Raw genomic sequence first — 26,271 nt, 5'->3', positions numbered from 1 at the left:
ATAAGCATGGATGCTTTCTATTCTCTTTTTTTTTTTTTTTTTTGAGATGAAGTTTCACTCTTGTTGCCCAGGCTGGAGTGCAATGGCACAATCTTGGCTCACTCCAACTTTTGCTTCCCGGGTTCAAGTGATTCTCCTGCCTCAGTCTCCCAAGTAGATGGATTATAGGTGCCTGCCACCATGCCTGGCTAATTTTTGTATTTTTAGTAGAGACGGGGTTTCACCATGTCGGTCAGGCTGGTCTCAAACTCCCAACCCCAGGCGATCCACCTGCCTCAGGCGGCCAAAGTGCTGGATTACAGGAGTGAACCACCATGCCCAGCCTGCACGGATGCTTTTCCTAATGGAAAAAAATCAACTTAGAACAAAAATCAACTTAGAACCAAAGCTTGAGGTGGGGGTGGGGAGGGCTGCCTTGCCCCTGGGTGTGAGTCCTCCAGAAGCCTGCCTCATGGGGCGGGGAGAATGCAGCTAACAAGCACATTTCCCAAGAGCCAGCCTTGCCCAGGCGGGTACTCACTGTCATTGCATGGAAACCTGCCCATCCCCTGGAAGCAGTGGGCCACCATAGCAGGAGCCACAGGGACAGGTTGGAAGCCTCCTGTTTGGATTCCTTGTAGATTCTTTGTTTCTACTCAAGGAGCCTCAGGGCTGGGAGGCTGTGGCCAGAGCTCCGGCAGTGTACAGCGCTCAGCATTCTAAAGTGGCTGCAGTGATCACCAGCTCCCTTCTTCCCTCACCGTTATTGTTATTCACCATCCTCCGAAGGCGGCGATTTCCACCCTACGCATATAGCAGCTCCTTATCAGGGCCTGCCTCTATCTTCTGGGTGTGATTTAATGCTGTGTGCAAGAGTATGCAGTGCAGGTATGTGCAAGAGGACGCATGAACATGAGTGTGCATTAAAGAGGGTGCTCACAGGGTGCAGTACCGGACCTTGCAATAAACATGTGAACATGAATGTTCATTAACGCCGATGAATACAGGATGTAGTACAGGGCTGTGCAATAGAACACGTGAACATGAGTGTTCTGGGTGTGCCTAAGAGTATGCACATGAGTGTACAGAGCATGAGCACCTGCACACACATGTATACACGGGGGGGCATGAGGAGTGTGAAAGAGACGTGCCTTTGTGTCGGAATATGTGCCTGCAGCACAGGAGTGTGTCTGAATGGGGGGCTAGGGATCATGGGCGTGGGCATGTGAGTTGTGTGCAGGAAAGTGTGAATCACGGTGGCCGGGGCATGTGTGGGAGGGTGTGAGTGTGTGGGAAGGTGGCTGCAGGAGTGGCATGCACGTGTGTGTGGGGTGTGTGTGTGTGTGTGGAAGGTGTGTGCGGGGTGGCACGTGTGTGATAGAGTGGCGTATGCGTAAATGTGACTGTGAGGGTGTGTGCACTGACAAGCAGGGAGGCGTGCACGCACCACTATCTGTGTGCACCCCATGTGTCTGTGAGCCCGTGTTTGGGAGTGTGTCCAGCTGGGAATGTGCCTGGCATAGATGAGCTTACTGTGTAAGTTTCCACAAGCACAAGGGTGATGGCGGATGTGGAGAGACACACTTTCCTCAAGTCTACCATGGGTTCCTGGTGATCAACACCCTAAGTGGCATCTGTCTAGGGTCCTGCCCTTGATAGGAGGTGCTAATCTTTCTACAGCACCTACTTACTAAGTGCCGGCCACAGGGCCCAGCAGTGGACAGGCTAGCCCAGAACCATCTGCTGGAGCCATGATCCCATGCAGGGAGGCAAAAGGCAGCTGGGGCTGCATTCATGGCTGGGGCTGTGCCAGTGGGTGGCTGCATGGAGGCCGCAGTTCCCAAGAAGAGAACTTGGGGCTCCAACAGCCATGACTACACAGCGATTTCCTCTGGAGTCAGAATGATTCATTCATACCCTCTCAGACCTCGCTCTGCTGCCAGGCCCTGGCCTAGATACCACAGAAAACAGCTGAGTAAGACAGGCCCCTACCCTTGAGAATATCTTAGCACGTGGGGCCATCCTGGACATGGACAGCGTTGGCCGTGCACGTGGCGGTCGATGTTGCAAAAGGAGGCTTGGGGATGGGGTCCTGCAAGAGGGTGAGACCCAGGAAGACTTCCTGGAGCTGGTGGCCCCTAAGCTAGGTCTTAAAGGCTGACAGAGGCTAGGGTGAAGGAAGGTTCAGAGGTGACAGGGTAGAGTCCTTGGAACATGCTCACTGGCTGTAAGGAAGCTGAGATGGGGCCTGGGGCTGTGCTAACACAGTGCCCTGAAGGATGGTTTTGGCTGTGCATCTGAAGAGCAGGCCAGCACTGGGAGCATTCTGCTGGCACCACTGGATATACCCATTGGGCAAGGACAAACCAGGTGCTGCGGAATAAACTACTACCTGCACTGAAGCCACAAAAAGTGGGGATGCATGTGGCCTGGTAAATAAGCTGAGGGCTGGCCCAGGGACTCAGGGTCCCCACTCTTTTACCCTCACTCTGGGTAGCTCTGAGAACTCAGTGCTGTGCCACATCTTCGCAGAAAACGGGCAGACCCTGGTGGCCCTTTCCATGCAGGAGGTAAACATCTAGAGTGCCAAGACAGTCTGAAGCTTGGGCTCTGGGGCCAGATGACCTGTATGTCTTGTCTCTAGCAGGGTGACTCGGCAAAGTCATTTTTCTCTAAGCTTGTTTCCTCATCTGTAAGCAGGAAATGCAGCCCTCTCCCTCCCCAGCTCAGAGGCTCTGTGGTTAGAAGGGCTGGACTGAGAATGAGACATTTCCTTGACTCCTTTTCATCCGTGTCCCACAACCCATCTGTGAGTAGATCCTGCCGGCTCCACTTCCAAGACGTGGCCAGACCCAGACCTCTTCTTACCACCCTGACTGAGCCACCATGCTGACCTCCCTGCCTCCGCCTCACCTACCAGTCACTTTCCCCCAGCAGCCAGAGGAGCCTCTAAAACCTAACTCAGGTGATATCCTTCCTTTATGCAAAACCCTCCTGCAGCCCCACTGCACTCAGAGTGAAACCCAGGGGCCCTACAGCCTTTCTCTTCCCCAATGGTGCCAGATTCTCCACTCAGCGCGCGGCCTTTGCACTCGCCATTGCCTCTGCCAGGCACTCTCATCCCTAGACATCCATGCGTCTGGCTCCCTCACCTCCTTCAGACCTATCTGAGAGGCCTTCCTTGGCCCTTCTGTCTAAAACACTATCCACCTCAGTGTCCCTGGCTCTGCGTAATTTTTCTATATATCATCCCCACTCAAAAACTATGCATTTCCTTGTTAATATTTTAAAAGCGTCCATCTCCCTATCCTAGACTCACTTGAGAGCAGGGACTGAGTTCTGTTCCCCAGGGTTGGGGCAGAGCCTGGCACTGGTTGAAGGTATGTTTTGGTTTGGATTCCAACTCTGCTACCCATGAGACTCTAGGAAATGTCTCAACCCCTCTAGACCTCTGGCTCTTCATCGGTAGAATGGGGCTGATGATGATGGTGGTGGTGGTGGTGATCATGATGATGATGATGATACTATGATTGTTCTGAGGATGACAGGGGCTTGCATGCCTGGCCCAGTGTAAGTACTCAACGCAGAGCAGCTGTCACCATACAGATGGGTGTCTAAAGATGAAGGGGACGACAGATGACCACGTCCTTAAGCCTGAGAGGCTCAGGATCCTCTCTGAAGCTGAACCAGCTCCGCCTTGATGCGTGCATGAGGCCCGTCTGGCGTGGACCTGTGAGCAGGCTGAGCACACTGCTGGCAAGGAGGCAGGGAGGACAGACAGCACTGGGAGCCCTAAGAAGCGATTGCTGGGTTCAGATGGAGCCTGGAGGTGAGGAAGTGATGCTTGTAGTGTGACCCTGTTTGCAAAGTGGCAGGAAAAGAACTGCAAATCTGTGTGCAGTATAAATACCTTTTAGACTTAACAGGCTTTGGGAGACCAGCAGAGGCTGGGAGAGCAGGCAGAGATATGACATCTACTAGGCTTGGTGCCTTGACAACCTAAGGACCTTCTTTCCTTCTCCCAATTTTGCAGAGGAAGAAACTGAGGCCTGGAGTGAGGGCTGGAGAGGCTGAGAGGTCGGGAGGTCCTCCCAACCTCCAGGCCCCAACCATTGCCCTGAGACAGGCCCTAGTGCCACACAGCCACACTTTCACAGGGGCAATGTATGGGTTAGGTCAGATAACCAGAAGCCCTCAATAAGCCCTCATGACATCCCAGCCCAGAGTGGCAGGTGCTATTGTCACTGTCTCCTCCTACAGGTGAGGAAGCAGAGCCTGGAGAGGCAGGTAAGTGGCAGAGGTGGGATTCCAACACTGGAGACTGGAGCCACCCCATGTGATCACTTCTCCCTGTGACGGGTCCTCTCCAGTTCAGGCTTCTGGATTCTCAGGTTGCCAAGGATGCAAACACATTTTCCCAGCCGAGATAAAGGCCCCCTTAAAAGCGACACGCATTTATTAAACGACATTTGCCAAGGTTTCAGCACACTCGGCTGCTGGCAGCAGACAGTCTCCGGACTGACGGGATTTTTCCCCAAGCTGACACTATTCACTGATTCCTTTTATAGAGCATTTTGCAGCTTGCAAAAGCACTTTCCACGGCTCTTAATTCCTGAACCCTCAACAGTCACCCATGTGGGAGGAAACAGTGTTAGCAGTTCCATTTTGCAGATGGGAAAACAGAGGCTCAGTGCTGGGAAGACACCTGCCCCAGAGCACACAGCCAGTAAGCGGCACACGCTGGACTCCAACTCAAGAATGTGCCCCAAAGCAGACGCCCCCTCCATGGCCTCTCCCGCTAGAGGAGTCTGTGGAGTCATCAGGACAAAGGGCCAGGCAGACATGCAGGCTGGAGCATCAGGGCTGGAAGGGACCTGCAAGAGAGGAACCGAGCTTCCCTTTCACAGGAGGGGAAACTGAGGCTGAGGGGGCGGAGAAGTGGGTTTCAGGTCTCCTTGCTGGCAAAAGATAGAATGGGGACCCCACCTGCTTTTAAATTCCCAAACCATAAAATGATGACAATTACATAACAGCAGTAACGACAGCTAATAGGCACTGATGCCACCTGAGCGAGAGAGGGCTCAGGGAACCTCTGCAGGAACCCAGTAAGATAGGGCTGTCACCACCCCCATTTCACAGAGGGCCGGATGTGAAGCTTGGGAGGCACCACCATTTGGCCAGGGTCACAGGGCTGCCGAGCGGTCTGGCTCCACCTCCCTCTGTCCTAACCCCCACCACGCACTGGACTGTCTCATGCAGTGACCCTCTGGGGGAGGCTAACCTCAAGGTGGGCCCTCCAAACCAATCCCCAGCCAAGAGTGCAGAACTAACTGCGTCACGTTTCATGGTCTGCAGCACCTGATCATTCATCACGGTGTCTAAAGTGGGGCAAGCAGTTTGTGTGCCAGAATTCTAAGTACAAATTCTGGGGTTTCTTGGCCGCCTCCTCCTACCCCACCTGGCATTGATATCTTTGTGCTTCCTGATAGTTTAGGGCTCTTTATGACAGCTTGATGGGCAGGGAATTGTGGTATGATCCCGGCCCCGGCCACAGAGGTAGGACTGTGTGGTAGTTAGGGAATAAGCTTTGTTTGTAGAACCTCAAAACTCCACGCCTCCTCTTTAAAAAGGGGAGTTTAGCACCCACCTAGCTCTTTCATTCAATTACTATATATTAACCCACCTACTGTATGCCAGGCCCTGTGCTGAGGTCCTAGGAGGCCCAATGGTGAGTAAGAGCCATAGCCCATCTCTCATGCAGCTTATATCGTAGTGGGGGAAACAGGGCTGAAATAATGAAATGAATTAATATAGAAATAGATAGGAGCACTAGGAAACAGGCAGATTTGGCCCAGTGACAGAGACTCACAAGCAAGAACCTCTTTCGGAATGGGGTGGTTGGGAAAGCATCCGAGGAAGGTTGGGAAAGCAACCTTCCTGCTATCCCCATGGCCTCCCACAGAGCCCAGAAGAGACAGCCAGTGCAAAGGCCCTGGGGTGGGAAAGAAGCTGGTGAAGATGAGGGCCAGAAAGGAGGCTGCCGAGGCTAAAGCCCAAGGGAGGAAGGAGAGTGGTAAGAGGTGAGGACGAAGAGACAGACATGGTCCAAAAATGCCATGAGGTAAGGACCTTTGATTTTATTCTAAGGGCAGTGGGAGCCCCCAAAAAGGTTTCCAGCAGGACCAAAGATGACTTGATTCACTGCAGCAGCTGTGGGTGAAGAACCTGAAGGGGGCAAGGGTGGCCATGGACAGCAGCAATGAGGATGCCGCAGCATTTAGGGGGCCTAAATCCTGGCTCTGCACGTAACAGCTGTGTGACCTTGGGCAAGTCACTTTACTTCTCTGAGTCTTAGTGTCTTCATCTGTTCAATGGGTTAATGGCATTTCCCATCTCACAGAACCATGGTGAGAATGAAATGAGAGAATGGATAATAATCCTGTCGCAGGCCAGACGTGCTCTGCGTCACGTGCTCAGTGAGCCAGATCCTGCTGCCTGGCCCTGACCTCTGCTCACTCCCCCACCTCTTCTCCTTTCACTCCAGCCCCACTGGCCTCTTTGCAATTCTTAGAACATACAAGCTCATTCCTGCCTCAGGGCCTTTGCACCTGCCATTCCTCCCACACAGAGGGGTTTTTTCCTGCTATCTCCATGGCTACTCCTCCATTTTCTTTTTTTTGAGATGGCGTCTTGCTCTGTCACCTAGGCTGGAGTGCAGTGGCACAGTCTCGGCTCACTGCAACCTCTGCCTCCTGGGTTCAAGCGATTCTCCTGCCTCAGCCTCCAGAGTAGCTGGGATTACAAGCACATGCCACCATACCCAGCTAGTTTTCATATTTTTAGTGGAGACAGAGTTTTGCCATTTTGGCCAGGATGGTCTCGAACTCCCGACCTCGTGATCCGCCTGCCTCAGCCTCCCAAAGTGCTGGGATTATAGGGTGAACCACCGCGCCCGGCCTTACTTCTTCATTTTCTTCAGGCGTCTGCCCCTCAGAGAAGCCCTCCCTGTCCTTACTGACCTTCTCCCTTCGCTCCTGCTTTTCTCCCCAGCTACCTGGCATCATTTGTTTACTTGGATGTGTTTTTTCTTCCTCACTAGAATGTCCGCTGCACGAGAGCAGGTGTTTTTGTCTGTCCTGTTCACATTTGTATCCTCCAAGCACCTAGAGCCATCCCTGGCACATAGCAGATGCTCAAAAATATTTGTTGCATGAATATTTACAACTAAAATGACCCTAGTAATGACTGCAAAGTGGTTAAGGGTTAAGTGAGGAGTAGAGCCTGGCTTTACCTCTCACTGGCTGTGCAGCCTGAGGATGGGCCCCACTTGGCATTGGGGAACCTCAGTGTCCTTATCTGTAAAGTAGGGATGAAGGACCATGCTATTTGGCTCATGGTGAGGATCAGACAACAGCACACATGAAGGGATGTGGAGAGAGTATCGGTGGGTGAAACGATACCCCATGTCTAGCTTTGTGATATCCCCCAATTCTCCTCTCCCCAGCAGAAGTGAGGGGCAGGGGACAGGCATGGTAGACAGTTGATCAGTGTCAAAGCTGGGGCTCATTACGTCATTCCTTCTCATTCTGCATATGTTTGAAATTTTCCAAAATAAAAAGATAAGGAAGAGCTAACACATGTTCAAGGCTCAGCTTGTGCAGAGCACATCATGTACCGAGTATTTCCTTCCACCACGGGCTTCCATTTCTGGAGAACACCGACAGTCGGCTTGAAGAATGGAGCTGTAGAAACGGCGCTGGTCCCACCACCCACCTGCTCCAGCCGTCCCTCCTGGCTGGGAGGCCCATCGCTCACTCCCAGCTTCCAATCTCCCTCCTGATCCGAGCACCTGAGCTCCTTGGGCTCTTGGCGCTAATCTGCAGCCATCTAACACCCTGCGCCCCCGAACGAATGTGCCAGGAAATCTTACAGACAGAAAGAACCAATTCTGCAGTGTTTCCAACTTCCACCTCAGCTGTTTTGCATCTCTCTGGACTGAGGGCCTGGCAAGACACCTGGCAGGGAAAATCCATCTCGTGGAGGGCTTCATCAGAACGCCGGCCCCAGGAACACCAGACGTTAACAGGAAAGCAGTTTCAGCTGTGAAAATAGATGCTTCCTTCTCCAGTATGGGGATGGAGACGCAGCTTGCGGACACGCTGCCCTGACCGCATAGGAAGGTGCACTGACAGAAATACGAGACGAGGCTAGGTACAGTGCTTCACGCAGGTAACCCCAGCATTTTGACAGGCTGAGGCACGTGGATTACCTGAAGTCAGGAGTTCAAGACCAGCCTGACCCACACGGTGAAACCCCGCCTCTACTAAAAATACAAAAATTAGCTGGGCGTGGTGGTATGCTCCTGTAGTCCTAGCTACTGGGGAGGCTGAGACAGGAGAATTGCTTAGACTCAGGAGGCGAAGGTTGCGGTGAGCCGAGATCATGCCACTGCACTTCAGCCTGGGTGACAGAGAGAGACTCCGTCCCCGCTCCGCCCGCCCCCCAAGAAAAAAAAAACTGCCTCGCTTGAGCCCGGGAGGCAGAGGTTGCAGTGAGCCGAGATTGCACCACTGCGCTCAAGCCTAGGTGACAGAGCAAGATTCCATCTCAAAAAAAAAAAAAAAAAAAGAGAAGCACTAAGGGAGCAGGATGCCAGCACCACACCTGGGCCTCAGTTTCCCTACCTGTCAAGCAAGCCTCAGTGACGGCTAAGGAATGGCACAACAGTTAACCGCACAGGCTCTGCAATTAGGCTGAAAGTGGTTATCCAAATCTGAGGCTTACTGTGTGGCCCTGGGCAAGCTGCTTCACCTTTTAGAGCCTCAGTTTCCTCACGGATCGAATGGGTCTGAAGATGATAATGATGCGTATCACCAGGGTGGCTGTGAGTACCACCGGGGTCACACACACCAAGCACTGAGCCCAGGAAGCAGTGAACCAGATGGTTCCTATCAGTATACTTCAGTGTTTTCCCACGGAATTCGGGATCCTGTGAGGTTTCTGGCTTAAACAGTGGAAAGTTCCAGCATAGCCCAGTTTTAAAAAGCTTTGGCCTGGACCACAGAAGGCCTGGCGTTCCAGCCGTGCCGTGCCATGGATCTCCTGCGTGGGCCCGGCCAGTTTTTTTCTCTCTGTTCTTTTGGCTGCACAATAAGGCACTGGATGAAAGCACAGAGGGCTCTCTCAGGCCCCCTACGGCTTCCTAGGTCCGGGAATCCACAATTGCAGACCTGTGGATCCAGGCAGAGACACCTAGAGGCAGGCTGTGCCCACGGCGCTCACTCCCTAGTAACAGGCAATTAAATCACTCTAGCCTGGGTTTCTGCTCAACTTGTCCATCCCCCAACAGCATAAAAGCTACAGGGACGGTGGGTGGGGTGGTTCACGCCTGTAATCCCTGCACCTTGGGAGGGTGAGGCAGGCGGATCACCTGAGGTTGGGAGTTCGAGACGAGCCTGACCAACAAGGAGAAATCCCATCTCTACTAAAAATACAAAATTAGCCTGGCGTGGTAGCGCATGCCTGTAATCTCAGCTACTTGGGGGGCTGAGGCAGGAGAATTGCTTGAGCCTGGGAAGCAGAGGTTGAGGGCTCAATGGCATGAGCCAAGATCATGCCATTGCACTCCAGCCTGGGCAAGAGCGAAACTCTGTCTTAAAAAAAAAAAAAAAAAAAGCTACAAGGAAAATATCAAACTGAAGGACTTCGTTCACTGAATAGCCTTTGCTGTTTTTTAAGTACCCACTGTGTGTGAGAAACTATGCTAGATGCTTTATGAAAATCTCTTCCAATGTTATAGATGCGGAATCAAAACAGAATCAAGCCATGCTAATTACAACACTAGTTAATATATATTGAGTGCTTACTACATACAAGGCATGGCTTCCAGCATTATACATGCATTAACTTAATCCTTACAATAGAGTGATTAATACCATTCCTCTTTTACTGATAAGCAAAATAAGACAGAGATTTCTTCAAATTGTCCAAGTCAGTAGCAGGGCTGGGATCAACACCCAGGGGTCCTGGCACTGTCTTAGCACTAGGCTAGGTTGTCTCTCTGCGTGGAGAGGCTCCTCTGACCTCCGCCCAGGAGGCACATTAAGTTGAACCAGGAAGGGTGAGTAGGATTCGGACATAGGAAGACAAGGAGGTACAGAAAGGGCCTTTCTGATGGCAGGAACGGCACGGGCCGAGGCACAGAGCTCAGAGTTCAGCTGAGGGCATGGATCCATATAAAAGCGTTTACTCAACTGAGGCCGCATGCTAATGGGTGTTCTACAAATCAAACGCCTCTTGTTCAGGGAACACTGGAGTAAACGTGACCCAGCTCCGGATTCTACAACGCAGGACTCCTCAGGGTCTTTGAGGTGCTCGCGTGGCTGAGTGGCCAGTAAAGCTCTGGTGTGCAGGAAGGAAGCTTGGTTATCCCGCAGCATCTCAACAGGTCAGCTCGTTGGAAAACATGTGGCTGGAAATCAGGCCTGGCAGGGAGGAAGCCCAGGCCTCGCGGCAGCTTTGTGATTTTTTTAAAGAAAACTTGGACCCACTCAACAGTTTTGAGCTGGGGAGTGACATGATCTGAGTTGTGTTGACAGGCCAGAAATCTGAGCACATTTCAAAAGAGCTGGGGTGGGGGGGAGCCTTCCGTCAGTCCAAGACTACAAATAAGAAAATAACCTGTCGCACGGAGCCATTGGAAGCAGCAAGCGAGCGCGTGTGGGATCCGTACAACACTTTTAGACTCCCTTCCTCTCCCACACCCCCTCTCCATCTGTCGCAAAGGGCACCAGGAAGATGCAGGGAGGAATATTCCAGCTCTGGGGGCTCCAGAGCTCAGCAGCCCAGATGGGGGGCTCCTTACGGGAGCCACATCACCCCTCAAGCATTATCATTTGTGAGGACCAAGGGGCTGTCCGTGCTTCCACCCTCAGCAGGCTTTCCAAGAAATGCTTGTGACTTGGTCAAAACCTTCTGCCCAGAGAAAGAACTCTTCCACAATCCTCCACCCAAGCCCAGAGAGGGGCCTCTCTCACTCCCTTCCCAGCTTGGACTAAATCATCCTGATTAAGATGCTGAACTTCTTCCCTCAGAAGCCACCCAGTGGGAGGGCCAGCATCCAAAATCCTGGCTCCACTCTATCACTTATAAGTTACTTCCCCAGTTTGGGACTCGATTTTCCACATCTGCAAAATGGGGTAAGTGCCAACTCGTGCCTTGCGAATGAGATGATGCAGGTGCAGCACCCAGCCTGGAATGCCATTAACTATTTAATGAACGTTGGTTCTCCTCCCTTCTCTCAACACACGGTTCACACTGCACTTCACAGGTGCTGCGTGACTGCAAGCACAGATGTGAATCACCGTGAGTCTCCGACGGGTTGGTAAAGGAATAATTAATGGCCAGAAAGTACTCCGAAAACACCGTGCCTTTAAAGGACCTTCCAACAGCCTGAGCTTGTCGTGCCAAAGCAGCCCTGCTCCGTTTTCTCTTCTTATGAAAGAGGAAGTGAGATTAACTTTACCGCTTAGGAAAGTACAGAGGAGCCCCAGAGTGATACCCTCTACCAAAGGATCAGAGAGTCACTAGGGGACACCCCTGCTCCCCAGAGCCTGAACTGCAATTTGGCTTGGTCTCCTCCAGGCCAGAGAGAAGAAATGAATGGGAGTTCATGTGAGGTCTTCCTGAGGGGGTGACTCAGAGGTCTCAGGGCCTGGCTGGGGCCAAGCAGGCATCCTGCAGGTTCAGCATCAGGCCCTGCTGACACAAAATCAGGTGCCAGATGTCCCCAAGCCGCAGTCCCTTGCCCTTCTCCCAGCCTCAGAATCTCCCTCAGTGCAGTTGTTTTAGGAAACAGGCCTCACATTGGGTCCAAAAACACAGGTTGGTGACTTCACTGGTATCTTTTTAGAATTTCCCTTTGGCAGCATTTGTGCTGAAAGCAATCTTTAGAAACTTCTTCCCTTGCCTCCCCCACCCAAGATAATTCACATGATTGGCCCCCTCCCCCCACAAACAGTGATCATGTGAAGACACAGCAATCATGTGACACCTCCCAGGCTGACAGTTCTGCCTGAGACACTAGTAGTCATTCAATCCAAAGCTGCTTTCCTAAACCTGACATTTGAGTTTCTCACTCGAACAAATCCATTTTCTTAGAAAATTGGACAACTGCCTCCTTGTACCTTCCTACCCTCATATCCTGTCTCTCTGCTGCTTTGTTGTAAATTCCATGTCTGGAGCAATCTAGGGAGGGGCCTGAGGCCCCATCCTTCAGCCAAACCAGGTGACTTCCCTGCCCAGGCCTATGGTGTGAGCAGGACCCTGAAGAACACAGAGTGAAGGATGCTGGGAGGCTTGAGTTATGGTGGTCGCACCCCGTCCCTTCCCCACCACGCTCCACCGAGATATTCATTCTTACCTCCCAAGATTTATTTATTTCAAAGCTAATCTTGGCCCCTCTGCTGCTCCCACTTTTTCAGGCTATTGATGCTGAATGGATTGGAACGGAAGTTTTATGGCCCAATCTTTACCATTTTATAGATTGTTTTTATAGGCAAAAGGGGGAGATGTGCTCACAAGAAAGGTGTTGGTGTTCCCAGCCAGTGCCCCGGGAAAGGCAGGCTGCCCAGCTGATCACTTGTTAATCAGCGTCACTGCTCATTTGCCAGGGACTGAACCACAGGCTCCTGGTCGGAGAAGGGTCTGGAATAGACATTTAGAAATCAACTCAGGCCCAATTCCCTGCTTCAGGAAAATTAAGCACTTGTAAGTGATGCTTGTGCATTTACAGGCCAGGAAGGATGGCAGGGCAGAAACTCGGACTTTTGCAGAGTACAAATGGCCGGCTCAGGCAGGAAGGAGCAGTCAGAGATGCCACTCACCGGAGAGACATGAACTGTATCAGTGCTTCCTTCCGCCCAGCAAGGACCCAACTGTAACCGAAAAGAATTGGGGGTGGGGGGTGCCTATGTGAATTCCTGGGTTTCAAGGGAAACTGCAGGGCAGAGAGAAGCAGCTGTCCACCCCCTCCCACTTCTCCTTCCACCCACTCTTTGCTAGTTCTCCCTTTTCTCCCTGCTATCAGATGGTTACCATCTCTAGGCAAACGCACAAGGGGGTGTTGGACACTGAGCTCATCCCTCCCTCCCTCCTCCAGGGTGGGAGGTACAGAGACCCCTCTGCCTACAACACAGCTTCAAGAGGACAAAAAACAAGATCCCCATTCTTCTATCCCTCCCAACTCCCTTAACGCCATTTCTCTGCTCTCCCCTGCCCCCGCCCCCACCCTCACCCAGTGCCCTCCCAGGAGACCCGTGGTTTTGCAAAACCCGTTTAAGAAGCAGGACACCTGAACGGTGACCTCACTCCTTGGTGAACACACACAGTAGCCTTCAGAGCCCGCCAGCCGGCGACAGCCAGGTGTTTGATGTAGGGCAAGAGAAAGACATGCTCAGAGCCACAGGTAACATCCCCGCGGAGCACCTGAACTGCAGGGAGCTGCCTGCAAGCTCCGGGAAGGCAGGAGGAAGTGGGAGCTGGGAGCGCCTCAAGGAGCAAGACCACCAGGGAGAGGCTTTGGCAACCACAGGGACAATCCACCGTGTTTTTACATAAGGATCTGTTGCTCGCAGCAGCTCGCTCTGGGGTTACCGCGGCCTCCCTGTTCCCCCTCTCCCGGGCACACACTAATACTGGTTTACTCTGCGCACCAGAGGGAGGACTCACTGTTTCCTAATTGCAACAGCTTGTCTCTGTTCCACTCCAGGCAGCGTTGGGAAGACCTCTGCCCTCACCTCCTCCCCTAACACCCTGAAGTCAAACATGTGGAAAGCAGACGTCCAGGAGGAGAGATTCTGGGGAAGCCGGACCGCCCTGCTCTGAAAGCCACTGTCAGTCAGCCTTCCCCATTGGACTGGGCAGGGGCTGAGTGAAGCAACTCAGCTCTCTTGTCTCAGTGCCCAGCACTGTGCACACAATCAGAGTCCACAGAGACAAACTCTCCTAGAAGAGACCTGGGTTCTACCCTTGGCTGTGTGACCTTGGGCATGTCGCTGGCCCTCTCTGGGCCTCAGTTTCTGCATCTATAATCCTGGTTCCTGGCGTCTCTCCTCCTATTACTGCTCGGCATTAGCTGAATGGGTCCCAGTGCCAGTCTGAGAGGCCTGAGCCTGCAGTTTGGGGAGGGCAGCGGTGGGAAGCGGGGGTGCTTACCTGACCAGGCGCAGGACGCGGCGAGCAGCAGGCAGAGCAGCGGCCCGAGGCGGCCGGGGGCCGGGCGGGCGGGCTCCATGGGCCGCGGCTGCGGAGCGAGGAGGGAGAGCGGCCGTGAGTGCGCGTTCGGGCGGGAGCAGGCTGGAGCGGGGAAATGACTAAGGCTCCCCCTCTTCCCCCCTCCCAGCTAGGCCTCCCCCCGACTCCGGAACGGGCGCCTGGAGCGGCTTAGGAGCCGCCGTCACCGCCGCGATTTTTGGAGAGCACCACCCCCCCCCCGGCCCCCAGGAGAAATCGAGAGACGGAGAAGGGAGGAGACCCCAAGCGCGCGAGAAATAAAGCCAGGGGTGGCCAGAAAGAGGCGGCAGGAGAGAGAAACAGACCCAAGGGAGCCAGGCAGAGAGCCAGAGACACAGAGGCGAGAGGGGGAGAAAGAGGGGGAGAGCGAGCGAGCGAGCGAGCGAGGAGTGAGCGAGGCGGCGCGCAGACCGAGACAGACAGCGCGGGAGAGAGGACCGCGCGGGCAGGGGCGAGGGGCAGCACGGCCGAGCTCGGCCGCGCAGAGCCGCCCCCGCCGCTGCCCACCTGCCCCGCCCGGGATCCTCGCAGCGCGGGCGGCTGGGCTAGCTCCCGGCCCGCAGTCGCGGCCGCTGCCCCCGCCCTCCTGGCAGCCCGGCCCCCTCCCTTCTTCCCTCCCCCCTCCTCCCGTCTTCTCGCCGCCCGGGGAGGCTTCGGGGCTCCGGCCCCGCCGGCACCTTCTTGGCGAGCGAGCGCCCGCCTGCGCGTCCGCCAGCAGCGCGCCCCAGGGGAGGGAGCGAGGGCTGCGCGCTGCGCGCCCGGCCGGGGAGGGCAGCGTCGCCCCCCGCGCCGACGTCCGGGCCCCGGCACCCCCGCGCGGGCCCCCGACTAATGCCGGGGAGGCGGCCCCGCGAGCCGCCGCAGGCCGCTCGGGCTCGGGACGAGACTAGCCTCCGGCTCCGACAATGTGCCAGTTCAGGAGCCCGCGCGGCTCGTCCCCAGCCCCGACCCGTCCCACTCTGCCCCTCCCTGTCCCTGCCAGGCTCGGACCTGCGCCGCCCGCGAGGGCTGGAAGGCACTGGGAGCGCCGCCGGGGCTGCCGAGAGGCCGGGTCCCCGCTCCACTTTGCGCAAACTTGTTTTGCTAAGGTCGGCGCCGCGAGCTGGCTACATCGTCTTCTTAAGGTGGACTGGGGAAGTTGCGGCCAACCTCCCCTCGCCTCCGGACTCCGGCCGCGCGCGGCTAGTCCCCGCTGCCCGCTGGCGAGATGCTGGAGGCGGCGAAGGAGTCGGGGAGTGGAGGCGCGGGGGTGGGGGGTGCCTGCCTTTGCCCCTCCCCAAGAGGCCGTGCCCCTGCGCCCAAAGCTGGACGCCCCTCTTGGGGGTGGGTGCGGGCCGAAGGGGCCCCGATCCTTTCAGAGCCCGGCCGAGGTGAAGGAAAAGGAGGAAGTAAGTGAACGCAGGGGGAAGGGGAGAGGAAGAAGAGAGCGATGGTCCAAAAATAGCGTGTGTGTAGGAAGGACTTCGGTGCCGCCTGGAAAAGAGGCGCGGGGAGGAGAGGGAGCGAGAAGGGGGCTGTGGCGGGGAACCGGAGTGGAAGGGCCGGGGGCCTTCCCGGGGAGGTGGGAGCGCCCTGGCCGGGTGTCCCGGTGATGGAGGGCAGATTGAGGGAGTGGGGAGGCCCAGGCCGGGGCGTGTGCGGGAGAGCGGGCCCCGAAGGTCTGGGTTCCAGGAGAAGGACAGGCCCTGAGGAAGAGGAGGGGAAGCGGAGCGGAGGCCGATGGCCTGGAGTTGGAGAGGACAGAACCTCGGTTTTCCTGGAGGGAACACCGGGCCCGTAGCAGCCAGGTCAGTGACAGGGAGTGCCAGGGTCGTGGTCACCTGGCAGAAGAAGGCTCGGCACTGTGGGAGGAACACAAGTTCAAGACCCGCTGCGGATGGGAGGGAATTCTGCTGCCCACAGTGGCAGTTAAGAGGATAGGAATGATGCAAGTTGGGAGAAGGCTCAGCCCTGTAAATAGACAGAAAGTGGAGGCCCAGAGAGGGAGTAGGTTTGCGTAAGGCCACACTGCAAGGCCTGGGGTGGATCCAAGATTTGAATTTCTGATTCCCAGGCTAAAGACCTATGCAAGGTAACACCACCACCTCCCTTCCTGCCCCAAGTCTTTTGGTTAAATGCCTGGTCCTGATGTTGTGCTAAGACAGGTGGGCAGGGAGGGTGCCATGCATGAGACCATGGACTGAACTCCCTGGGTTCAAATCCCATGGCTACTGTTATGAGCTGTGTGGACTTGGAAAATACCTTACCTCTTCTGTGCCTCAGCTTCATCTGAAACGAGGCCAGCGTGAGTATCAATTGTGAGGATTAGAGGAGTTAATATTCGTAAGACATATTAAAAAGAGCCTAGCACATACCAAGTGCAACATAAGTATTTGATAAATAAGTGAAGTGTTTGACAGCAGTCCTTGAGAACCCACAGGGATTGGGGCAGCATTTGAAGTGCAAGGGAATTTTCATTTCTTTGGGTGTGGGAGAGCACAACAGTGACCCACACAAGGTCCCTGTCCATGAGGAATTTATATTCTAGTAGAGGAGACAGATAAGTGGACAGCTAGAAATAATTAATGAACAGCAGAAGATTGAACTTAGAGAGGGAGAGGGGTGAGCATATTTAGATAAGAGGGCCAGTAAGACCTACCTGAGACATGAGTTGCTGAATCACAAGGGTCAGCAAGACAAAGATCTGGGGAGAAAGGTGTTCCAGGAAGAGGGCCCAAGACAGGGGAAGGCCCCAGGTGGCTAGGCCCCAGAGCACAACATAGAGGATGGGGGAGGGTGGGATGGTGTCCAAGGCTTGGGTGAAGAGCCTTCGTTTATTCTGCAGTTGGGAGACCCCTAGAGGATTTCAGCAGGGGAGGGCCATGTCTGATTTGTGTCTAAAAGGCCACTCTGCAAACATAGGACTGGAGAGAGGGGAGCGTGGATTTGCGCACCAATGAGAAAGGAGGTTGTTCTGGGTTATCCTGGTATCTGAGGTGGGGGCAGGGAAGGTCTCCAACTCTTCAGGCCGAATCTGGTCTAGACCATGAAGGTGACCAGGGAGGCTCCTGGGAAAATCTGTCACCAGACTCCATCTGGGGTAGGAGTGGAGATGGGGGCTGCTGATGAGATCAGAGAAGAGGCAGCTTGCTGCCCTGGACTTCCAGAAGGCTCTGCTGTTCACTGTTCCCCAAGACACACACACACACTCACAAACATGCCTGAGGATTAGGAAACTAGGGATTAGGGAAGGATAATAATTGAAGCACCTGCTATTTATATATAGCACCTTTGGCAAAGGCGCTCAGCAGGGCTTCCCTACACGAGGGCTTTTCATCCACACCTCTCCCCCAGGACAGGGCCCTGACCCTTGTTCTCTGTCCACATAAAAATCATCCTTGGCCAACCTCAAGCCTGAGAAGCCATTGAGACCCACGGGCCATGGGTAAACTGAGGTGAAGCGCAACTTGTCTGAGGCCAGAGATTATGGCAGATGATTGACATGAATCAGCCACCCCCACAGCAGGAGGTCTGGGCTGCCCTGTGTTAAAATCTAACTACCTTCATACATATTCATTCATACACTCAACAATATTTATTAAGCATCTGCTGGGTGCCAGCCACTGGGAATGCAACAGTTGGAAAAAAGATAAAAAATCCCTGCCCTCAAGGAACTGACGTTCTATTGGGAGGAAAAGAACCAGTAAGTACGTGAAATGGGATAGGTGCTACGGGGTGGGGGCAATTAGCCAGGGAAGGGGCCCAGGTGTGCTGATGAGCGAGCTAGAGTGCAATTTTGAAAATGGATCAAGGAACGTCTCACTGAGGAGGTGAGATGGGAAGCCAGGGGTGGCGGCGTCCCTGCGTTTGCTGCTTGACTCTTCCTCTCACTCCTAGAGGGCACAATCTGTCAGCCAATCCTGCCTGCTGGGCCTTCCCATCACATCCAGAGCCAAACCACTTCTCAGCACCTCTGCTGCTCCCGCCCTCCGTCTGAGCCTCCACCGCTCTCACCTGGGTGCCCTATTTCCACCTGGTGCCTTCTGTCTATTCCTCAGCAGCCCGCGGAATCCTTGCACAGAAGTCAGATCACATTCCTTCCCTGTCGTCAAAGGAAGAAGACAAATGAGCACGAGTAGGAGAGGATCAGGGGCTTGGGAGCCAAGATTTTGCCAATTTGACTTATGCAAAAAAAAAAATTGAGCCTCAATCTTTTCATTTGTGAAATAGGAATAACAAACTCTGTTATGAGGGGTCAATAGTGACAAGGATGTGAAAGCAGCCATGATGTCATGGTGGGGCCCCTCTGGAGTTTGGCCTTTGCCTTTGGCACCCTCATGTATTCTAGGCCCTTTGAGATATGTTATTGTGCTGAAGCCTCAGCAACTCCGGGGGGTTCCCAGAGGTGAGGAAACACGTCCAGAGATAACACGACTTGACCAGGGCCACCCTGTGGGGCATACTGGCACCTGCACAGCCCAGCTCCACCTGGTTGCAGCCCTGCCCACGCTCGGCTCCCCACTTTCCATAACCCTGGGCTGGCGTCAGCAGGCAGGCCTGCCAGACTGCCTTTGTGTGGGGCCGGTCAGGAGGCTGGAGTTGCCAACGACCTATTTTTTTGGGCAAGAAGAGCCATTTGGAGTTAGAGGTCTCAGCTGTGGAGCCAGAACAATAAAAAAACAGCATGGACTCCTGGGCAGCCTGGACCAGGGAACCAACTGGCCCAAGTGGAGCTGCTGATCAGGCTGGAGAGCAGGCGGGGCTTCTGGGACGGGAGATGGGAGTGGCCTTACTGAGCCCCTGCTGTGTCCAGTAAGGGTAATCTCAGTTGTGGGTTTTTTTTGTTTGCTTTTGTTTTGTTTTTGAGATGGAGTCTTGCTCTGTTGCCCAGGCTGGAGTGCAGTGGTGTGATCTCGGCCCACTGCAACCTCTGCCTCCCGGGTTCAAGCAATTCTCCTGCCTCAGCCTCCTGAGTAGCTGGGACTACAGGCAGCCACCACCCCGCCCTGCTAATGTGTTGTATTTTTAGTAAAGATGGGTTTCATCATGTTAGCCAGGATGGACTCGATCTCCTGACTTTGTGATCCGCCTGCCTTAGCCTCCCAAAGTGCTGGAATTACAGGCTTGAGCCACTGTGCCCAGCGTGAACTCAGTTTTCCAAATGGTAACAATTCCCATCTGTTTGGCATCTACTATGCTTTACAGACTTGTGACATTCATACCACACCTAGGAAGGGGAGCTAATAATTCCCTCATTTTACAGATGAGGCAGCCGAGACTTCAGGATGCCTCTGCTCACATGCCACCTCCTCGAGAGGCCTTGCCAGACCACCCTGTTAGGCACCCCCACCCCTGCCCAATATGCCCTACCTCTTCCCAACTTTATCTCCATAGACTGCATCACAACCTGCTAATATTGTGTGTCTCACTGCATTTTGTTTGTCTCCCTGACTAGCTCCAGGTCAGTTTTCCCTAGTGACTTGCAATCCAGTGGTCTCTCAGACTAGCCACCTGGGGCAAGTTATTTTGATGATCTGCGCTTCCTTTGGGCTAATGATAGGACCCTACCTGAGAGGTTTCCTCTAAGGGTTAAATGAGTGATTATAGGTACAGTGTTGGCCACTGCCATTGTTTTGTCCTAGACCTGCAGCCCCAGGGTCTTCAACAGTAAACAGGTTGTCAATAGATACGTATTAAATTTAAAAAGTGGGCTGGGCATGGCGGCTCACACTTGTAATCCCAGCACTTTGGGAGGCAGAGATGGGAGGATTGCTTGAGCCCAGCAGTTCCAGGCTGCAGTGACCTATGATTGCTCCACTGCACTCCAGCCTGGGCAACAGAGCAAGACCCTGCCTCTAAAATAATAATAATAATAAATTAAAATAATAAGTAAGTAAATGAAGTGCTCTGCCTATGATCCGATCACAGGATAAGGAATTGGCACAGCCTGGATTTGAAGGTGCGTCTCTATGAGCCTGCGCTTCTATCCATCCCACTTCAAAGCCGCTTCTCCATAGGCCTCCCTCTAACCACAGCTGCACAGGAATCAGAGCTTTGGTTCTACAACTTGAGCTGACAGCAACAGCCCAGGGGGATTGTGAAAACACTGATTCCACGGCCCTAGCCATGGAGTATCTGATTCAGTTGGTCTTAGGTAAGGTCTGAGAATTTGCATTTCTAACAGGGTCCTAGGTGATATTGACGCTGCTGATTCAGGGATCACACTTTGACTGCCATTCAGGCCAAGGTGAGGCTCCTTTGTAAGCCCAGCGTCAGTTTCCCTGTTGGTTGGGGATCTGTCCATCCCTCTGGTTTCTGTCCAACCCTTATGGGAAAGGCAGAGGGCAGGACAGCCATGCACTCAGAGATTGCAGCCAGTGCTCTGAAGCCGAGGGGCTGTGACAGATCACCAAGCCAGGACCCGAGGGAGCCTTGCTGTAATTAGTGCTTTCCTGGGGAAGTCAGCAATTGAGCAACTCGGCAGGCAGGCAGCTCACCGGAGCCCATCAGGGGTGGGACCACACTGTCAGGACCTAAACACTGTTCTCAGGCTCTGGGGATGTGGCTCCACCCAGAGCCGAGCCCAGCTGTGCTGAGCTGAAAGAAGCCCTCCCCACACCTCTGTACCGGTGGTGTTGGAGGGGCAGAAAGCTGATTGCCTCAGCCATCACTGAGAGAGCTGGATTTGAGTGCTGATTCTCCCTAATAGTACTAATCACAGCTAAACGTAGGAGCACACGTTAAGCCCCAGGCCTGAAGGGTTTCAGCACATTCTCTCACGATGCCTCCATATGGTTCTCTTACATGGACACAGTTCTTACCCACATTTCACAGACGAGAAAATTGAGGCATAGAGAGCTTAAGCAGCTTGTCCAAGAGCACACACCTTGAGAGCTCCAGAGACAGGCTTTGAATCCAGGAGCTCTCATTCCCTAGCCCCTGCTCCCGACTGCTGCACATGCTGACTTCTACTTGCTTAGGATGAGCTTGGGATGCCCCACAGTGCCCTCTCTGGGTCTCCATCACCACTGAGGTGCTGGCTTGATGATTTCCAGGTCCTTCTGTGGTGTCCAGTACCGGGCCTGCGGACAGGACCTAGACACAGAAGGATCTGGTGGATGAAATAAGGAATGAACAGAGGACCCTAACTCCGATTCTGATGGGACAATATATAGCTCAGTGGCTAAGAGATATGCATGCAATTCCGGGCTCTCCCCTTCACTATCTGTGTGATCTCGAGGGAGTCTCAGCCTCAGTTTTCTCCTCTGAAAATAGAAGAGGGCAGTATTAATGCATAAAAAGGAGAGTGAGAGACAGAGACAGAGAAAATACGTACCAACGCATGGCAGCTGGGAATGCTATTTGCTGCCTGCGCCATCTCATTCTGTTCATGCAGTTTCTCAGGCACCTTGCTGCCCTCCTTCACTCACCTTTTTCTCTTCCTTCCCTGCTAGCTGACCCTCTTGGCTCTACCTTCAAAATAAATCCAGAATCCAACCACTCCTTCCCACCTGCATCAGACTCTGGCCTCAGCACTTCCATTTCTCACCTGGATTAGTGCAGTTACCTCCTCACTGGCCCCCAGCTTCCTCCCTGGACTCCCCACCTTGTTGCTTCTTCACTGAAAGCTTCCCAATAGCCTTCCTTCTCTTGGAGTAAAACCTGAAATTCTCAATGCCGCTTAAAAAGCCCCACGTGATCCCCCCTTCACTGACCTAGTCTCCCCACACTCTCCCACTTGCTCGCTCCACTCCAGTCAATTCACCATCTCAGTATCCCTTAACATGTCCAGCAGGTGCCTTCCTCAGGGCCTTTGCACGGGCTGTTCCCTGTGCCTAGAACGCTCTTTCCCAGCTAGCTGCCTAGTTTACCCCTGACCCTTCCTTAGGGTCTCTGCTCAGATGTCACCTCTGCAGAAAAGCATATCCTGACCACTCAGCTAAAACAGTCCCCTCACTTCCTATTCCCTACTCCACTTATTGTTTGATAGCATTTGCATTTCTTGACAGCATATCAATGTTATACACTGACGGTTGCGTGGCTGTCTCCCACTCATCTTTGAGATCCATGCGAGGTCTTTGCCTTTGTTCCCCAGCACCTGGAGCTGAGCCCACACAGAGTAGGGCCTCAAGTAAAAACTGCTGATAGAGTGAAAGAAGGAGCAGAAAGCAGGAAACCGGAAGCAGGATGCAGCTCTGTCCATGAGGACACTGGCGGCTGGACCCAGGGGCTCAGGCTGCACCACCCGAGGGCCTGGCTTGGCCTGGGTTTCCTGGAGGAACAGTTGTCCTCGTTGAACTCCCAGCTGCCTTCCCAGGCAGGGAAGCCAAGACTCTGGTTGGCCTCATTCCTGTACCAGAGAGAGGAAGTGTCTGTCCTTGGGCAGGAACTGGCTTGGCTCTCAGGGAAAGCCCAAACGACACATATACCACTTGCTCTGCTGCTGCAGCTTCTGATCGGGATCATGGCCTCTGCGTAGCAGGTGGCCACAGCAGCCTTCATGCTGCCACTGGAGCAAGGGGGGAAGTGGGTTGGGAAATCTCCCAGAGCCCTTTGGCCTGTACCTGACGGGAGCCTCATAGCCATGCCATACCCATTATACAGATGAGTAAACAGCAGCTCTACCTGATCAATATACTGGGCTAGTGGCACAGCAAGGCCATAGACCCATATTATTTTGATAGCAAATCCCTTAGTCCTCCTCCTCACTCCCAAGTCACACCCTGCTGCCCCAGTGCCTGCCACCCTGGGCTGGTTCATGCCTGAAATTCCACCGTTGCAGTTTTCTTTCTCACTGAGTCTCATTCCCTCTTCAGTAAAAAAAGTGGTAACTATCCCCATGGATAGGTGAGGAGACTGAGGCACAGAGAGGGAAATGTGTGGCTGGAGCTCTCACGGCCTGTAGGCATGACAAGCCAAGTTAGAAAATATTAGTCTGTTTGTCTTCTTTATGTTTCTTCTCCTCGGCTTCAAGCAAATAGTTGGGCTTAGTAAGCAGGTGCTGCAGGGATTTAGGTAGAAAAATGAAGGCCCCTTAGTCTTTAGTAAAGTCTAAAACCAAAGAGATTCCCTGGAAGGACTGGGAGAGGTTGGGGGCAAGCACATCGGAGGAGCTAGAAGGGGTCAGGCTGTCAGGGGGTGCTGCCCCCACCCCAGCAGGACTGGGGCGGTGTGGGGACAAGGCCTCATGGTGGCTCCAGAAAGCCATACCTGGGTCTTAAGGCCTCTGCCCTCACGGAAGACAACACAGCCCCACAGGGTGGCTGAGATGGGGGTCCACTAGGGTGGGACAGTGGGCAAAGCCTCCGTCAGTCAACAGATGTTTATTGAGCACTTACTATGGCCAGGGGCTCGGCTGGATTCTGGAAATGAGATGGTCACAGTTCTTGCACTCAGCATTCACATTCTAGTGGGGGGATAGAAAGATAAATGTATGAGTTGGGGGGAGGGGATGCTATTCTATGCATTAGAGGTCTCACTCAGTATCGGGTCCAACCCAAAGACCCTGATCCAGAGACAGATAAACAAATGTACTCAGACACAGATAGCCAGTGAAAGAGTAGGCTAGGGGTCTGGGCTACTCACAGACACTGAGGAGGGTTCTGTAAAGTCAGCAATGGCGGTCCCCACAAGCCAGCCCCATGGGCCTTTATTTAGACAGATTTAATGACAAGGGCCTAAAGCAAACACCATTTGTGGGTAATTCTCTTTGCCAACCCCTCCCCTCCCCAAGTAGGAAACACTTTTGCCTGCGGATAGTCAAAGGTTGGTTTCAGGGAAACAGGTAAATAAGCTAATCTAGATCAAACTATTCTAGATACATTCCTTTGCACTCCCTTGTAACTTGCCCTACTTCCTAGCCCTGAGATAAGAGCATGGCTGCCTTCAGCCATAAACTTCCCGAGGCTTTTGCAAAACCTTCCGGCCTTCCAAGAGGGTTTGCGTCCATTTTACAATTTTTCCCACCACACTGACTGAACTTCTACAACTCAGGAAGTAGAGTTTCCTAAAGAAAGCATGAAGGAGAGCCATAGGAACACTAGGTGAAAGGAGCAGCCAGTGGAAAGACCCTGGAATGGCAAGTTCAAGGGCAGCTAGGCAGCCGGGCACCCAGGAAGCTAGCCAGGAGTGAGGCCGGAGATGAGGCTGGAGAGGAAGCAGGGCTCAGTCTGCTGGGCCGTGTAGGCCAAGGTGAGGCCTTCAGCTTTTACTCAGAGCCAGATGGGAGCCGCAGACAAGCAGTGTGGACAGATTCCTGGAAGCCACTTCAAATGCCCAGAGACTCTCTAAAGTCCTGGAACTGGGCAGGCTCTGGAGAGGAGGGAGCCCCAAGAATGACCAAGTTTGGGCTTCCTTCACATCATCCCCATGGGATACATTCATAGACCAGGTGAATTTAAGTAATTCAGGGCTTCTCAAACTTTATTCTTGTTAAATGCAGATTCTGACTTAGTAGGTTTGGAGTGTGGCCAAGATTCTGCATTTCTAGCAAACTTCCAGGGGAGGCTGAAGCTGCTGGTCCCTGGACTGCACTTTGAGCAGCCAAGATTTAAAGGAAAGAAATGGCCACATCTGGCCCAGCTGTGCCTGTGGTTTGAGAATCATACCTGCTGTTTGGCTTGAGGCCATCATTCCAGGCTCTTGACAAACTGTGCTGCCCTTCCACTCAGCCTGTTGCCTACAAAAAGCAAATGGGTCTTTCCCCAGCTCCATGCTTGCTGCATGACGTGGAAGTGGTCAGTGTGGGCAGCGGGCTCCAGAGCTGCTTACTTGGGTCCAGATTCCAGCCCTGGCAGCTACAGGTGGCAAGACTGGGGGAAAGGATTTTTTATTTGCCTTGTCATTTAGTTTCTCATCTGCAAAATGGCAAAATCATGATAGCTTCTTTACAGAGCTACTTTGAAGATTCAAAAGAATAATATTTATCAAAAGTCTAGCACACAGGGGGAACTTAATAAATGTTATATCACTTTCCTTCAGTTCCTCCTGTCCTTTAAAGTAGTGATCTATGTACCTTTATCTCATTATTTCAAATTTTTCTATTTGTGTGTGTGTTCTGTGAAGTACATAACAAAGAAATAAAATTTGTAAAAAATATCAAATGTACATACATTGAGGAATACATGTTTAAAATGTTTTCACTGATAGGGAATATGACACAAAAAATGTGAAGACCACTGTTTTGAAGCTCAGTGGAATTGAGAGAAATAGAGACTCTCAGGGCTCAAATAGATTTTAAAGGTTTTTAATTCTCCTGGTACCCACTCTCCCATCTGATGCCCAAAACCCTTGGTTGCACTAGGTTGCCTCCTGTGGTGAGGAGCTCACTACCTTTCCAGGCAATCCATTTTGCACAGTTCTGGCAATGGTTTCCTGAACCCAGTGCCTATCTGTATTCCAGCTGCCTCTGAGTTCCCAGGGACTGAACTGCTCCTCCCTTTACTACACTGTGTCAGAGCCCTGGGATCTCCCAGGGGCCCAGTGCCAGGTCACATGCAGAGTGGGCCGTAAATACCGTCCCATGAACGAGAGGGAGTGGGAGTTGGGGAGGAGAAGGGTGATTCTGACAACTCTCATTTGGAGGGTGTGCTAATAACTCAGTGCTGTTGTTTCCCTGGGAGTGTGTTGGCCCGTGTTGAGTCTGTATCTATTTGTTTAGATTTATTTGCATGTGTTTGTACGTGTGTTTGTATACATGCATCGTGTGTTTTGCTGTGTGGCTGTATCTCCGAGCGTGTGCATGACTGGGTGTGTATGTCTATGTTGCATTGCAGGTATGCATATGTGCTGTGCCTGTCTTTCTCTGTGTTTCTGCATGCCTGTGTGTCCAGGTGTATGTCACTGTGGGGTTGTGTGTCTGTCTGGTTTGTTTGCATGGGCGTGAGTGCTGCACATGTGTGGGCGTGTGCTGTTTGCACTGTCTGTGTGTGCACGTCTCCCTCTGTGTCTTTGTGTGTCTGTGTGCCTGGGGCCCTCCTTTGTGTGTCTTGCTGTGTGTGTGTCTGAATCTGCAGGAGTGTA

General features: G+C 53.2%; 2 protein-coding genes across 7 annotated transcripts in view; one reads left to right on the top strand and one right to left on the bottom strand.

Annotated features, from left to right (window-relative positions):
• The window catches only part of LOC108293999 (tyrosine-protein phosphatase non-receptor type substrate 1), a 44,141-nt gene extending 28,678 nt beyond the window's left edge, over window positions 1-15,463 (bottom strand). The window contains exons 1-2 of one of the 3 annotated variants that reach the window (XM_017515709.2): window positions 15,262-15,463; window positions 14,194-14,281 (exon numbers count right to left, since the gene is read on the bottom strand). In XM_017515709.2, the coding sequence (XP_017371198.1) occupies window positions 14,194-14,272 (79 nt within the window). In that variant the 5' untranslated portion in view covers window positions 14,273-14,281; window positions 15,262-15,463. Of the gene's footprint in view, window positions 1-14,193; window positions 14,768-15,261 lie in introns of those variants that run through there. The other 2 variants (XM_037733698.1, XM_017515727.2) reach the window with 2 other exon arrangements.
• A 111-nt stretch (window positions 15,464-15,574) lies between these two features.
• The window catches only part of LOC108293984 (tyrosine-protein phosphatase non-receptor type substrate 1-like), a 124,400-nt gene continuing 113,703 nt past the window's right edge, over window positions 15,575-26,271 (top strand). Inside the window, exons 1-2 of one of the 4 annotated variants that reach the window (XM_037733693.1) lie at window positions 15,575-15,659; window positions 20,268-20,404. The gene's annotated coding sequence lies outside the window, so the exon portion shown is untranslated. Of the gene's footprint in view, window positions 15,660-15,970; window positions 16,059-20,109; window positions 20,405-26,271 lie in introns of those variants that run through there. The other 3 variants (XM_037733697.1, XM_037733687.1, XM_037733691.1) reach the window with 3 other exon arrangements.

The sequence above is a fragment of the Cebus imitator genome, unplaced genomic scaffold (genome assembly GCF_001604975.1).
Source record: "Cebus imitator isolate Cc_AM_T3 unplaced genomic scaffold, Cebus_imitator-1.0 Scaffold18, whole genome shotgun sequence".
NCBI lineage: Eukaryota > Metazoa > Chordata > Mammalia > Primates > Cebidae > Cebus > Cebus imitator.
Note: the sequence above shows the minus strand (reverse complement) of the source record. Positions and strands in the feature narration are given on the sequence as shown.